Here is a 14608-nt window from a genome sequence, read left to right as displayed (position 1 = left end):
AGTCTTTTGTCTCTGTGTATGTTTGTGTGTGTGCACTTTTGTTTGTAGGCTGTATATCAGCATGTATCAGCCTGTCTCTGGCTCCTGAGTGCTGAGGTTAAAGGCATGTACCACAATGCTGAGTGGCTTTAAAACAAAAAATTTGAGACAGTTTCCCAATGCAGGCTGGTCTTGAATTTAATATATAGACCAAGTAGGCCCTTGTATTCTTGATCCACTAGCTTCAGCCTGCTGAGTCCTAGCTTGGCTTCACAAAATTTTTGATGATTGAGATGTTCTGTTCTTCTCTCAACCTCACCCCCCCCACACACACATTCCTTTGTAACTTGTTCCAGTGTTTAAATCTCTACTTTAGAAATTTGGGAGCTGGAGAGATGGCTCAGCGGTTAAGAACACTAGCTCTTCTTCCAGGGGTCCCAGGTTTGATTCCTAGCTCCCATATGGAGGCTAACAGCTCTTTGTAACTCCAGTTCTAGGGAGAGGGCGTCAGATACACATAAGTCCACAGGCATACTTACAGGTAAAATACTCATGTACATAAAAGAAACATTTGGAGAGCTTTTCATGGGTTACTTTCATTGTCTTTTTTGTAATAATACTTTTATGTATAATAGTATGTGATACAAATATAAGTTTGTTGTAAGCTTATTATAAAATGCATGGTTAATGAAGTGTACTTTTTTTGTGTTTCTTTTCATTTAGCTCCTGGGCTATAGTGAAAAGCCAATAAATCTACAGATGTTTATTGGAACAGCCGATGATCGGTATTTACGACCTCATGCATTTTACCAAGTGCATCGTATTACTGGAAAGACAGTTGCTACTGCAAGTCAAGAGATAATAATTGCCAGCACAAAAGTTCTGGAAATTCCACTTCTACCTGAAAATAATATGTCAGCCAGGTAGCTTTTTTGTTGTTGTTTTGTTTTGTTTTTGTTTTCCAAGACAGGGTTTCTCTGTAGCTTTGAAGGCTGTCCTAGAACTAGCCCTTGTAGACCAGGTTGGTCTCGAACTCACAGAAATCTGCCTGCCTGCCTTTTTTTTTCTTTTTTTTTTTTTTTCTTCTTTTTTTCTGAGACAGGGTCTCATACTCACAGAGATCCATCTATTTCTAACCAGTATCTTAAAAGCTTTGTTAAAATGAGCAGTGAGCTGGCGCACACTTTTAATCCCAGCACTCAGGAGGCAGAGGCAGGTGGATCTCTGTGAGTTCGAGGCCAGCCTGGTCTACAAAGTGAGTTCCAGGACAGTCTCCAAAGCTACAGAGAAACCCTGTCTCGCCAAAAAAAAAAAGAGCAGTGAGCTAGCAAAGCAGTTAAAATCCTGTACTGTTTCAGAGGACTAGAATTAGGTTCTGAGCACCCACAGCAGGTGCCTGACACTGCCTGTAATTCTAGCTCCAGGGGTACCCGATGCCCATAGCCTTCACAAGCACCCCTGTAATTCTAGCCCAAGGGGTACCCGATGCCTATAGCCTTCACAAGCACCCCTGTAATTCTAGCTCCAGGGGTACCCAATGCCCATAGCCTTCACAAGCACCCCTGTAATTCTAGCCCAAGGGGTACCTGATGCCCATAGCCTTCAAGCACCTGCACTTGTGTGCATGCACATTCACCTACCCACCCCACACACAACTAAGACAAACAATGTTCTTAAAGACTTTATTTTAAAAATCAGTTTTCTTTTCTTGAAACAATTCTCAGAAAAATACGTGATTTTTTTGGTTTTCGTTTTTAGTTAACTGTAAAATACTTCTTATTTTAAGCTATCGTACTAATATAATTCTGAAAAGCTTACTCAGGGGGTCAGTAGTTTTCATATTTCCAGGAAAAAAAGTTGCTGACTTCTGCCTGTAATCCCAGAATTTGGGATATAGAGGCAGGAAGAACAGGAGTTCAGAGTAATCCTTGAGTACATAATGAGTTAGAGGCCAGCCTGAGCTATATTAGACCCTGCTCAAAAACTAGGTTAGGCATGGTGGCTCATGCCTTTAAAAGTTTCAGCATTCAGAAGCAGATGGATCTCTGTGAGTTTGAGGTCAGCCCAGTCTACATTTCCAGTTCCAGGCCAGCCAAGACTGCACATTGAGATCTGTCTCAAAAGCAGACAGACAACCTAGGAGTAAACAACAACAAAAATACAGAAAAGGTATTTACTGTAAGTACATGGTGCGGTTATCTGTTTTCTTACCTATTCATAATGTCTTCCTGTCTTAAAGATAGGATGAACGTGAATGTTAGTGTTACACCCTGACTAAAAACAGGTTCATTTGTTAGTATATACCTGTTATCCTAGCACTTAGAAGTCTAAGTCAGGATAACTTTTGAGTTTGAGGTCTTTTGGGCTACAAATTGAGACCCTATCTCAAAAAACAAAAATAAGTAAGAGGTCATTTCAAGCATAATTTAATATGTATTTTCATTGCTAAATTTGATTATTTGTAAGTTTATATGGGATTTTGGGGGTGTGTTGAATTTCTTTAAGAACCATACATATATATATTTTTTAATATATTGCTTTTTAAAATTTAGACATTTTTTTGGATTTATTTTGTGTATGGGTATTTCGCCTATATGTATATCTGTGTACCATGTACATGTCTGGTACCCAAGGAGGCTAAAGGAGGGGCTCAGATCCTCTGTAGTTAAGAGTTACAGATGGTTGGGAGCTGCCATGTGGTTGTTGGGAATTGAACCTTGGTCCTCTGGAAGAGCTCTTAATTGCTGAGCCATCTCTCCATTCCAGTATTTTTTATTAAAAATTATTTTTTAAGCTCTCTGTGAGTTTAAGGCCAGCCTGATCTACAGAGCTAGTTCCAGGATAGCTAGGCCTGTCACATAGAGAAACCCTGTCTTGAAAAACCAGAGAGAGAGAGAGAGAGAGAGAGAGAGAGAGAGAGAGAGAGAGAGAGAGAGAGAGAGATTATTTTATATTTTTGGTTGTGAGCCTAGCCTTTAACGGCTGAGCCATCTCTCCAGCCCGAGAGCTTATTTTAAACCAGATGTAGTGTACTCCTTTAATCCCTTGGGAGGCAAAGGCAGGCAGATCTCTGAATTCAAGGTTCAAGGCCAGGCTGTTCTACAAAACGAGGACAGAGGGCTATAACACAGAGAAACCCTGTCTTGGGAAGGAGAACTTTTTAAGATTTATCTATTTTATTTTATGTGTATGAGTGGTTTGTTCAAATGAATATCTGTGTCATGTGTGTTCTCGATCTGGTGTTATGGATTGTTGTTAGCCACCTTGTGGAAGCTGGGACTCAAGCCTGAGTCTTCTGTAAGAACAAGTATACGCATAACTGCTGAACCATGTCTCCAATCTACTACTTATTATTAATTTCCTTTTATTTTCTTATGTGTATATTTATTTTCTTGTATGTATGTGTGCTGAGTATATATATATGTGCACCACGTGTGTGCAGTGCCCAAGGAGGTCAAAAGATGGTGTCAGATCCCTTGGAACTGCCTGGCAGAGCACTACGAACCAAACTTGGGTCCTCTACATGACCAGTATACCTTCTTAACTGCTGAGCCATCTTTTCTGCCCCTTATTTTGTTTGTTTGTAGGCTTAGGTTGGCCTTGAATTTATGGTAATCATCATGGTTTGGTCTTCCAAGTATTGGGAACACAGGCATGTGCTACCACAATCACCTCAAATATTTGTTTTTGGCCAGATTTGGGGTACAGAGTTCTTAATGGAAATTTCTTGTTGTTTGATTTTGAAATAGAGTCTCTTGTAGCCTGTTTTGGTCTTGAACTCACTGCTGAGGCTGACCTATGTAACTCCTGATCCTCCTGCTTTTCTACCTCTCAAATGCCAGGATTATAGGTGTACATGACCTGGCAAATTGACACTGCGTATCTAATGAAATTAAAAATGTTTTTTTTCTAGTATTGACTGTGCAGGTATTTTGAAACTCCGAAATTCAGATATAGAACTTCGAAAAGGAGAAACTGATATTGGCAGAAAGAATACTAGAGTCCGACTTGTATTTCGTGTGCACATCCCACAGCCCAGTGGAAAAGTTCTTTCTCTGCAGATAGCATCTATTCCTGTTGAGTGCTGTAAGTGAGCTTGCAATATGCTAAGATTTTAATGTAAGTTTTGTATGTTTTGATTAAAATGGGATATATATTAAAAATACAAACTGAGGTATTGAGTCTGAGTTACTAGTTTGTTTTTCTGATATAAAAGTCAACACTAACAAGGTAAGAAGAGTACTAATTTTATGTTAGAAAATGTCTTTTCACCATAGTTTGATTCTTGGCAGCTATGTGACTATGGAGAAACTCTTTTCTTCTCCTCTGCTTCCCTCTTTTTTTTTCTTGTCTTCTACCCCAAGCCTATGTGTTGGGATCAGTATAGGTTTGTGCCACCTTGTCTAGCTGTCTTACTTGGAGTTTTCATTGCTGTGAAGAGACACCATGACAATAGCAACTATAAAAAGAGGTTTAGTGCATTACCAGCTTCATGATGGGTAGCATGCAGGCAGATGTGGTGGTGGTTACATCTTGGCCTACAGGCAACAGGAAGTTGACTGACAGTCACATTGAGGGAAGCTTGACTAAAAGAGAACTCACAGTCCACCCCCATAGTGACACACTGTAAAATGAATTCTTAATTGTTCTAGATAATAAAAGGCTGGAGTCAGATATAGAGGGGAATGCTGAGAGATCAGAGAGAAGGAGCAAACCACAGCACACCTTACCTCCTAAGTGTTTCTGCATCGAAGAGAACGATTTCCTGTTTGATTTCTGCCCAGTGATGTTACTTCCTGCCTGTCTCTACAGACCTACAGACTCCGGACCTCTATGGTTAGCTAGTGGCTGTTTCTGCCCAACTATGTCACTTTCTGGGGTCACATGATGACTCCTTTCTGCCTATACTTTCCAGAATCCTCCTTGTCTCCTAGACCCACCTATCATGCTGCCCTATTGGCCACAGTGTTTTATTCATCAACCAATAAGATAAACATATACAGAAGACCATTCCCCATCATCTCTTTTCTGTCTAAATAAAAAGAAGGGTTTCAACTTTAACATAGTAAAATTACATATAAAAAAATAGTTAGCCAGGTGGTGGTGGCGCATGCCTTTAATCCCAGCACTCGGGAAGCAGAGGCAGGCGGATCTCTGTAAGTTCGAGGCCGGGCTGGACCGACAGCCTCCAAAACAATACAGAGAAACCCTGTCTCATAAAACCAAAAAAAAAAAAAAAAAGATAGTTATCAAGTAAGGACTATAGTTACAATATTTAGTCCATTAACATTTAGCAAGATTTTAAGAAAATATTCTATCATCTATCTTATCTTTGTGAGTCTAAAGTCTTGTATGTAACTTATCTTTTATCATAACTAATGAAACCACCGAAGACCACAAAAGGATAATATATAAACTCTAGAATTGACAGAGACAACTCCCTACCTGGTCACTGGAACTTGTTCTGTAATGTTGGGCGTCCATCTTTGGCCCATAAGCCATAGTGTATCTAGCAGACTTCTCAACAAAGCAGGAAATTTGAAATTGCTCATCTGTTTTGATAGTTTGTCAGTCATTTTTCTGAGTCCTGCAGAATGTCTGTCAGACTCTTTCATGAAGCAGGAACCCCTCAGGACTGTCTTGTTTTGCAAATTCAGCAGTCACTTTCCTGTGGGTCCGACATGTCCACTATATACAGCATATAGTCAAATAGTCTAGGCAAGACCGGTTTCTTGCCCAAATGGTTAGTCTTGTCATATTGAAAGCAAACTCCATAACGAGTTTCTTCGATGTCCATCTTCCTTTCAGATGTAATTGGTATTGCTAGGAGCAGTTGTGTCTCACTGTCATGAAAAACCCTAAACCATTTTAAATGCCATATTCTTCTCTCTCTCTCTCTCTCTCTCTCTCTCTCTCTCTCTCTCTCTCTCTCTCTCTCTCTCTCTCTCTCTCAACCTTTTAGAGGTTTTACTTCATCTGAATCTGTCTTTACTGTATATCTCTACCTTTTTTCTAGCCACGAGTCTTTTATCTGCTAAATAACATTGCTAAAATTAAAGGAGATTATGAGGCCAGTTGCATTCAAACTGCCACACTAGGTATAAATGAAAAACATCTGAGGATCCTGTCATGAAGTTACGATCTTGATACTTTTAGTTGTCACTTGCTTATCTTTGTTTTACTTAAATGTTAGTCTTCATATAATAGCATCTTGTTTTGCAAGCTTACTTCTCAGGTGAATAAGAACCATTTTGGTTGGTTGGTTGGTTGGTTGGTTGGTTGGTTGGTTGGTTGGTTGGTTGGAGACAAGGGCTCACTCACTATATAACCCTGGATGGCCTGGAACTCTCTTTGTAGATAAAACTGGCCTTGAACTCACAGAGTTCACTTGCTTCTTCCTCCAGAATGATGAAATTAAAGGCATGTGCCTACATGACAAACTAAAGGATTTTGTTTTTGTTTTTTTAATACTATGAAATTATTACAGCATCCATTTCAAAAAGTGAGTGATTTTTGCCTCCAATTTACAAACATAAGATTTGAGAAAAGGGCCTAAAATTTGACATGTATTCAAGCCTGGTAGACCTGTAGGTCTCAGGAGGTTAGCTAGTATGACTGAAGAATTGAGAATGATATAAACATATATAGTGGAAACTGAGGCAAAGATATCCCATGTATTCATACAAGGTTACTTGTTGATGGACTTGTGCTTAGAACACAAGTTTTACTAATACGTTGTGGTTTTATTTCTGTTACACATACACACACACACACACACACACGTAGCTTTTTTTATTTTATATTTGTGTATGTTTTGCTTGCACGTGTATGTGTGTCCCACATGTATGCCTTTGTGCCTGGAGAGGTCAGGAGAGGATGTCAAATCCACAGGAACTGGAGTTACAGATGGTTATGAACCACCATATGGGTGATGGGAATTGAACTCCTATTTTCTGCGAGAGCAACATGTGCTCTTTTCTTTCTTTTTCTTTTTTGTTTGTTTTTTGTTTATAGCTTTGACTGGCCTGAAACTTACTATGTAGACCAGGCTAGCCTGAAACTCACAGAGATTCGACTGCTGAGATTAAAGGCATTCATCACCATATTCGGCTCACAATAGTACTCTTTTTTTTTTTTTTCCTGTTTTTGTTTTTGTTTTTCGAGACAGGGTTTCTCTGTGGCTTTGTAGGCTGTCCTGGAACTAGCTCTTTTTTTTTTTTTTTTTTTTTTTCCGAGACAGGGCTTCTCTGTATTGTTTTGGAGACTGTCCTAGAACTAGCTCTGTAGACCAGGCTGGCTTTGAACTCACAGAGATCCGCCTGCCTCTGCCTCCCGAGTGCTGGGATTAAAGGCGTGCGCCACCAACGCCCGGTGGAACTAGCTCTTATGGACCAGGGTGGTCTTGAACTCACAGAGATCCGCTTGCCTCTGCCTCCCTAGTGCTGGGGTCAAAGGTGTGGGCCCCCACTGCCTGGAACAAATAGTGTTCTTAACCACTAAACCAACTCAGAAGTCCCTGGGTTTAATTTTGGAAAAGGATAGGAAAAACTATTATATTAATATACCATGCATATATTAGAAAAATTATAGCTTAGCAGTTCAGAACAGGAAGTAGCAAGTAAGGGTGGAACAAAAAACACTATGAAACTTGATTGTTAAGTAAGATTATACATTTAAAATCAGATTATGTTTCTTAAACCCTGTGGAGGTAGAGAAATGTTGTTATTGCAGAAACACAGTTGCTTGTAAAAATTAAATAGTAAAATATGTGTTTCATTTATGCTTTAGTTATTTATTTAAAAAATTGTCAGCCGGGGCGTTGGTGGTGCACACCTTTAATCCCAGCACTCGGAAGGCAAAGGCAGGCGGATCTCTGTGAGTTCGAGACCAGCCTGGTCTATAGAGCGAGTTCCAGGACAGCCTCCAAAACAACACAGAGAAACCCTGTCTTGAAAAACCAAAAAAAAAAATTGTTCACTGCTGGGCATTGGTGGCGCTCCCCTTTAATACCAGCATTTGGGAGGCAAAGGCAGACGGATCTCTGTGAGTTTGAGGCCATCCTGGTCTACAGAGTGAGTTCTGGGATGGACTCCAAAACAATAGAGAGAAACCCTGTTTCGAAAAACCAAAAAAAAAAAAAAATGTACACCATATAAGCCTAATGTTGTGATATTGATTGAGTATTCTCTTAAGGAAAGGGTTGTTTGTCCTATAGTAGTTATTTAGATACTTGTCTTCTCTTAGTTGTTCATAGTTTAATTACATAGTTTTGGACTTGATTTTTGTGATTAGGTTTGTAAATTTTAACAGTTCTGTAAAAGACATATAATCAAGAAGCTAAATTAAAAATAAAATATTGCTAAATTAGCCGGACGTTGGTGGCACACGCCTTTAATCCCAGCACTCGGGAGGCAGAGGCAGGCGGATCTCTGTGAGTTCCAGGCCAGCCTGGTCTACAGAGCGAGTTCCAGGACAGCCTCCAAAGCCACAGAGAAACCCTGTCTCGAAAAACCAAAAAAAAAAAAAAAATATATTGCTAAATTGTGGGAGCCACTATGAAGTTAACAACATTAACTTATCTTTATCAGGGTTCTTTTTTTTTTTTTGCAGTTGTAGCTTAAGAAATAATTTCATACTAATTCAGTATAACTTGTTTCTGAACATGTTAGCTCTTTTATTACTATTGTCTTGAATTTTAAAAGCTTAAATTAATTATTACCAGTGTTTATTTTGTAGTTTGAGCTCACTTTGTATGCTTGAAGTATTTTAACATAATATTTTGTTTTTCTTAACTCTTAAAATAGCTCAGCGATCTGCTCAGGAGCTCCCTCATATTGAGAAGTACAGTATCAACAGTTGCTCTGTCAATGGAGGCCATGAAATGATTGTGACTGGATCTAATTTTCTTCCAGAATCCAAAATAATTTTTCTTGAAAAAGGACAAGGTAAATAATATAAAATACAAATTAGTTTCAGTCTAAGTGGTGAAAGAATGAAATAAATTATGTAAATATTTCAGTCATAAATCACCAAATAGTTAAAGCTCTAGACATCATGTAAGTACTAGGTATAATTGGAAACTTAAGAGTTAATAAATTTACATATAAACATTAAATTCTCTTTAATGGCATATTAAAAATAGAATTCATCCAGCATTATCTACTCCTTGATAGACACTCAGGAAACCTTCTAACATGCCCACACAAAATCTGAGATACAAATGTTTATGGCAGAATTGTTCATAATAGCTCCAAAATGGGAAGAACTAAATCCTTACCAACTGATAAACAGGTAAAATAATGTACTGTATCCACACTATCCTAGTTTTCATCTATATTGCTTTGATAAAATACCCTGACATTAGGTGACAAAGTGGTTTCTGGTTATAATTCCAGGTTACAACTCTTCTAGTTGTAAGTAAAGACAGGAATTTGAAGCAGCTAATCACATCCACAGTTTGTGACAATACCTCACAGGTTTCCCTCAGGTCAACTTGATCTAGATAATCCCTCATTGAGACACTTCCACAGGTGTTTCTACAGTATGTCAAGGTGACAATTAAAATTAATCATCTCCAGGCAGTAATAATGAACACCTTTAATCCCAGCATTTGGAAGACAGAGGCAGACATATCTATGTGAGTTCAAGGCCAGCCTGGATTATAAAAATGAGTGCCAGGGCTATATACAGAAACCCTGTCTCCAAAAACAAAAATAAATAAATAAAAATAAAAATGAATAAAGTACTACTAATGCATGTTGTAACATGGGTAAGTATTGAAGATATTAAGAGAAGCCATCACAAGCTGGGCGTTGGTGGCGCACACCTTTAATCCCAGCACTCGGGAGGCAGAGGCAGGTGGATCTCTGTGAGTTCGAGGCCATCCTGGTCTACAGAGCGAGTTCCAGGACAGCCTCCAAAACAATACAGAGAAATCCTGTCTCAAAACAGAGAAGCCGTCACAGAATACATAGAATAAGCAATTCACAGAGATAAGGAAGTAGATTTAGTGTGTTGCAGTTGTTTGAAGTCATTGGAAGTGACTAAGATGACAACTCTGAATACCCTAAGGGTTGAAATTAGCTAGTTATTGTCAAAATATCATTTTTTGTTGTTTTGTTTATGAGTAGTCCTGCAACTCGCTTGTAGATCAGGTTGGCTTTGAACTCAGAGATCTACCTGCCTCTGACTTCCGATTGCTAGGATTAAAGGTGTGCACCACCACCTGGCTCAAGCTCCACCCCCACCTCTTTCTCTCCTCCACTTTACCCCTCCCTCCCTCCGCTCCCTTCCTTCCCTGCTTCTCTGTCTCTCCCTCTCCTGTCCTGGAACTAGCTCTATAAAGGCTTGTGCCATCACTGCCCACCCTGTCTTTTTTTTTTTTTAAATTAGAAGTCTATATGGAAAAATACTCTCTCTACCGATAATTTGTGATGCTACATAGATTAGATTTTCTGTTTTCAAACTTGAATTGCGTTTAACTATAGATTTTTTTTTTTAACAGATGGAAGACCTCATTGGGAGGCTGAAGGAAAAATAATCAGGGAAAAATGTCAAGGGGTAAGAAAGTCACCTTAAGTTTTTACTTAGTAAGAAGTACTTAGGGGGCCTGGAGAGGTGGCTCAGCAGTTAGGAGCGCTGGCTGCTCTTCCAGAGGACCTGAGTTCAATTCCCAGCAGCCACATGGTGGCTCACAACCATCCGTAATGAGAGCTGGCGCCCTCTTCTGGCCTGCAGGGGATACATGCAGGCAGAACACTGTATACATAATAAAAAATAAATAAATATTTTAAAAAAAAGAAGAAGTACTTAAGTGGGACCTGAAGAGATGGCTCAGTGGTTAAGAGCACTGGATACTCTTCCAGAGGACCCAGGTTCAACTCCCAGCACCCACATGGCGTTTTACAACTGTCTGTAACTCTAGTTCCAAGGGATCCAGCACCCTCAAACAGGCAAACCATGAGATATAAATCAATCAATCAATCATTTAAAAAAAATTTTTAAAGACTTAAGTGGGGCTGGAGAAATGGCTCAGTGCTTAAGGGTACTTGTTCTCCTTGCAGAGGACCTGGGTTCAGTTCCTACTACTCACATGGTTAGTTAGTACAACCATCTGTAGCTCCATTTCCAGGGTATCCAATCTCCTGTTCTGGTCTCCTCAGATACATACATATAAGCAAAAGCTTATACACATAAAATAAAAAATGAATCTAAAAGAAAGTTTTTATAAAAAACAAAGAAGTATTTGAGGCCAGACATGTTGACATGTCTTTAATTCCAAAATTTGGGAGGCAGAAGTAGGTACATGTTTGTGAGTTGAAGATCAGCCTAGTCTTTGTTGTGAAGCCCTAGCCTCTCAAAAAGAAACGGTGTTTAAGAAACTCAAGAGAAAATTGAATAATGCAGTTTTATGGTATAGGAAAGAATATTAGGAAGAAGAATAGTAAGTTAGAATTTTTAGAAATTTGAAAGTGTGATACTTTTCTGGTATTTGGATTAAAGATTAAGAAAAATAAACATGGTAGTAGTGGCATGTGCCTTAAATCCCAGCATTTGGGAGGCAGAGGCAGGCTAGGTGTGGTCATACTACTGTAGCCCTCAGGAGGCAGACCAGGAGGCTAGCAAGTCTACCATCCAAGTTTAAATAACAAGCTTAAGGCCCCCCAAAGTGACTGTTCAGCCTAATTATATATCAACTCGATATAAGCTACAGCCACTGAAGAAGAGGGAGCTTCAATTGAGAAAATGCTTTCATAAAACCAGGCTGCAGGCAAGCCTGTAGGGCATTTTCTTGTTAGTGATTGATGTAGTAGGGCCCTGTTCATTGTGGGGGGGACTACCCCTGAGCTGATGGTTCTGGGTTCTATAAGAAATCAGGCTGAGCAACCCATGGTGAGCTAGCCAGTAAGCAGCATCCACCCATCCGTGGCCTCTGCATCAGCTCCTACCTCCAGGCTCCTGTCCTGTCTGAGTTTCTGTCCTGACTTCCTTCCTCCCAGAGTTGCTTTGGTCATGGTGTTTCATGACAGCAATATTAACTCTAACTAGGACAGTGAGCATACTTCTTTTTGAGTAGTTACTCTCCATTTCTTAAAAAACACCAACTTTACTTCATTAAAAAAAATCAAGACAAACATGTATGGTGGGAGAAGCCCCTAGTGATTTGTCATTAAACATACTTCCTAACACCACAGCTGCTCGTTAAGCCTTCCAGGTCCTTACTGAAAGAAGCTGTGATCTTGCACCTGTATTGGTATAGAGACAATCTTTTCTAGGCTAGAAAATACTACTTTTCACAGTGCTTCCTAAAGATATGGAACCGTTAGATTGATGATTAGATTTGGTTTTGGATAAAGGTTTTCACTTTGTATGTGCATATAGGTTTTATGTACTCCCAACATAGCTGTTTTGAATATAAAACTCATGCTAAGAAATCTAACCCTGAAAAAAAAAAAAAAAAGAAATCTAACCCTGGGGCTGGAGAGATGGATCAGCAGTTAAGAGCACTTGTACGTGCAGAGGACCTGAGTTTGGTCCCCAATATGCACATGGTGGCTAAGAACCTTCTGTAACTCCAATCCAGAGAATCCAACATCTTCCAACCTCCTGGGGTACTACATACATATGCACAAACTTACTTGTAGGCAGACACTCACACATTTAAAATAAAAAACTATAACACAAGTTGAGAGATGTTAAACTGTTAAACATAATCATATACTAAAATAGGCCTCCCATTAAGGGCGTGTGTGTGTGTGTGTGTGTGTGTGTGTGTGTGTGTGTGTGTGTGTGTGTGTGTGTGTGTTAACCTGAATGTTCAGTAGAGTCACATACTTCAGTTCATAGTATGTAATGAGACATTATCTATTTATTTTAAAAGATCTTAACAAATATAGCTCAGGCTGACCTTCAATTTGTGGTGTTTATAACTCCCAAGTCCTGGGGTTATAGATATGCATCACCATGCCTAAAGACTCTTATTTTTGCTACAACTAGAATGGCAATTGGGCAGGTTAAAAATCAGTTTCTTCTTTAATGATTAAAGATTTCGTCTCTGTCAACAAGGTACTGACGTAATTAAATCTCCAAATGACTTATATGACTAGTTGATATGTATAATTTTCTGTGACAGGGAGACCTTTGTATTGAGTTAAGCTTCATGAGTTGCTCTGAATTTGGCAGGTGCATTTCATTTTTAGTTCTGAGCATAACACAACTTGCTTTCCTTGTTCCTCAGGCTCACATTGTCCTTGAAGTTCCTCCCTATCATAACCCAGCAGTTACAGCTGCAGTGCAGGTGCACTTTTATCTGTGCAATGGCAAGAGGAAAAAAAGCCAGTCTCAACGTTTTACTTACACACCAGGTACAAGAAGTTGTGATGGTTTAGAATTTTCTTTCATAATAAGAATCTTGTGTTAAAATGTTTAATGTAATGTCAACATGTTCTTTTTTTTTTCCCCCTTTTGTTGTTTTTCAAGACACGGTTTCTTTGTGTAGTCCTGGCTGTCCTGGAACTCACTCTGTGGACCAGGCTGTACTCAAACTCACAGAGATCCACCTGACTCTGCCTCCCAAGTGCTGGGATTAAAGGTTTGTGTCACCACTGCCCAGCTCCAACAATTCTTAGAATTTGTATTGACTTTACTAGGATTAAAAGATAGAATATAGGTTTGAACTCTTCAGAAGTTCTCAGAAATCACCAACACTGTAAGAAGGGAAAGTGTGTGCGCTCTTGGTTCATGAACTTCCCTTGTGCATTTAACACCAAATAAAAGTAGTATGTCTACTTCATGGTGTCTTCATTATTTTTTCTGAGAAAGGGTTTCTTTGTTATGTAGCTCTGACTGTCCTAGAACTCTTCAGACGCAGAGATTAAAGGTGTGCACCACCACGCCCCAGCTTTTGTTGCATTTTCATTTGATAAGTAATAATTGTACTGGTCTGTGAGCTGTGGAAGATACAAAGTTGATGTTAGAGTTCTTGATTTTATGGTACCCACTAAACAAGGATGTATCCATAACTTTTTCCAGCAGTTAAAAATGATCTAATTTTTCAGGGTTTTCTTGTTTGTTTTTGTTTTGTTTTGAGACAGGGTTTTTGTGTGTAATGACACTGGTTGTCCTGGAACTCCATCTGTATGTAGACCAGGCTGGACTCAAACTCATAGAGTTGGACCAGCACCACTCAGCTCCAATTTTTTATTTGTTTTTGTTTTGGGGGGTGGCCGGGGTTTTGAGACAGAGTTTCTCTGTGTTTTTGGAGGCTGTCTTGGAACTAGCTCTTCTAGACCAGATTGGCCTTGAGCTCACAGAGATCCATCCGCCTGCCTCTGCCTCCCGAGTGCTGGGATTAAAGATGTGTGCCACTGCCCGGCCTCAGCTTTTTATTATGACATAACCATTACATTTAGTAATATATACTGATAGTTACATTAAAGAACAAATATTTATAGAGGTCTTCTCTGTGGTAGGCATTGTGTTTGTCACCAATAAAAAAATAATTTTTTTTAAAAAAATTGTAGGGGCTGGAGAGATGGCTCAGAGTTTAATTAAGATTTCTGACTTCCTCCAAAGGTCCTGAGTTCAATTCCCAGCAACCACAATGGTAGCTAATAACCATCTGCAATGA

General features: G+C 39.3%; 1 protein-coding gene across 5 annotated transcripts in view; it reads left to right on the top strand.

Annotated features, from left to right (window-relative positions):
• Nfatc3 (nuclear factor of activated T cells 3) overlaps nt 1-14608 on the top strand; it is a 77994-nt gene that overhangs the window by 42214 nt on the left and 21172 nt on the right. For all 5 annotated transcript variants that reach the window (XR_005873441.1, XM_040736531.1, XM_040736530.1 and 2 more), the window contains exons 4-8: nt 703-902; nt 3893-4065; nt 8784-8924; nt 10484-10539; nt 13217-13343. Coding sequence is in view for 4 of the 5 variants with exons in the window: in XM_040736531.1 (XP_040592465.1) it covers nt 703-902; nt 3893-4065; nt 8784-8924; nt 10484-10539; nt 13217-13343 (697 nt within the window). In the remaining variant the exon portion in view is untranslated. The remainder of the gene's footprint in view (nt 1-702; nt 903-3892; nt 4066-8783; nt 8925-10483; nt 10540-13216; nt 13344-14608) is intronic.

This window comes from Mesocricetus auratus, unplaced genomic scaffold (assembly GCF_017639785.1).
Source record: "Mesocricetus auratus isolate SY011 unplaced genomic scaffold, BCM_Maur_2.0 Super-Scaffold_100062, whole genome shotgun sequence".
Classification (NCBI taxonomy): Eukaryota; Metazoa; Chordata; class Mammalia; order Rodentia; family Cricetidae; genus Mesocricetus; species Mesocricetus auratus.
Note: the sequence above shows the minus strand (reverse complement) of the source record. Positions and strands in the feature narration are given on the sequence as shown.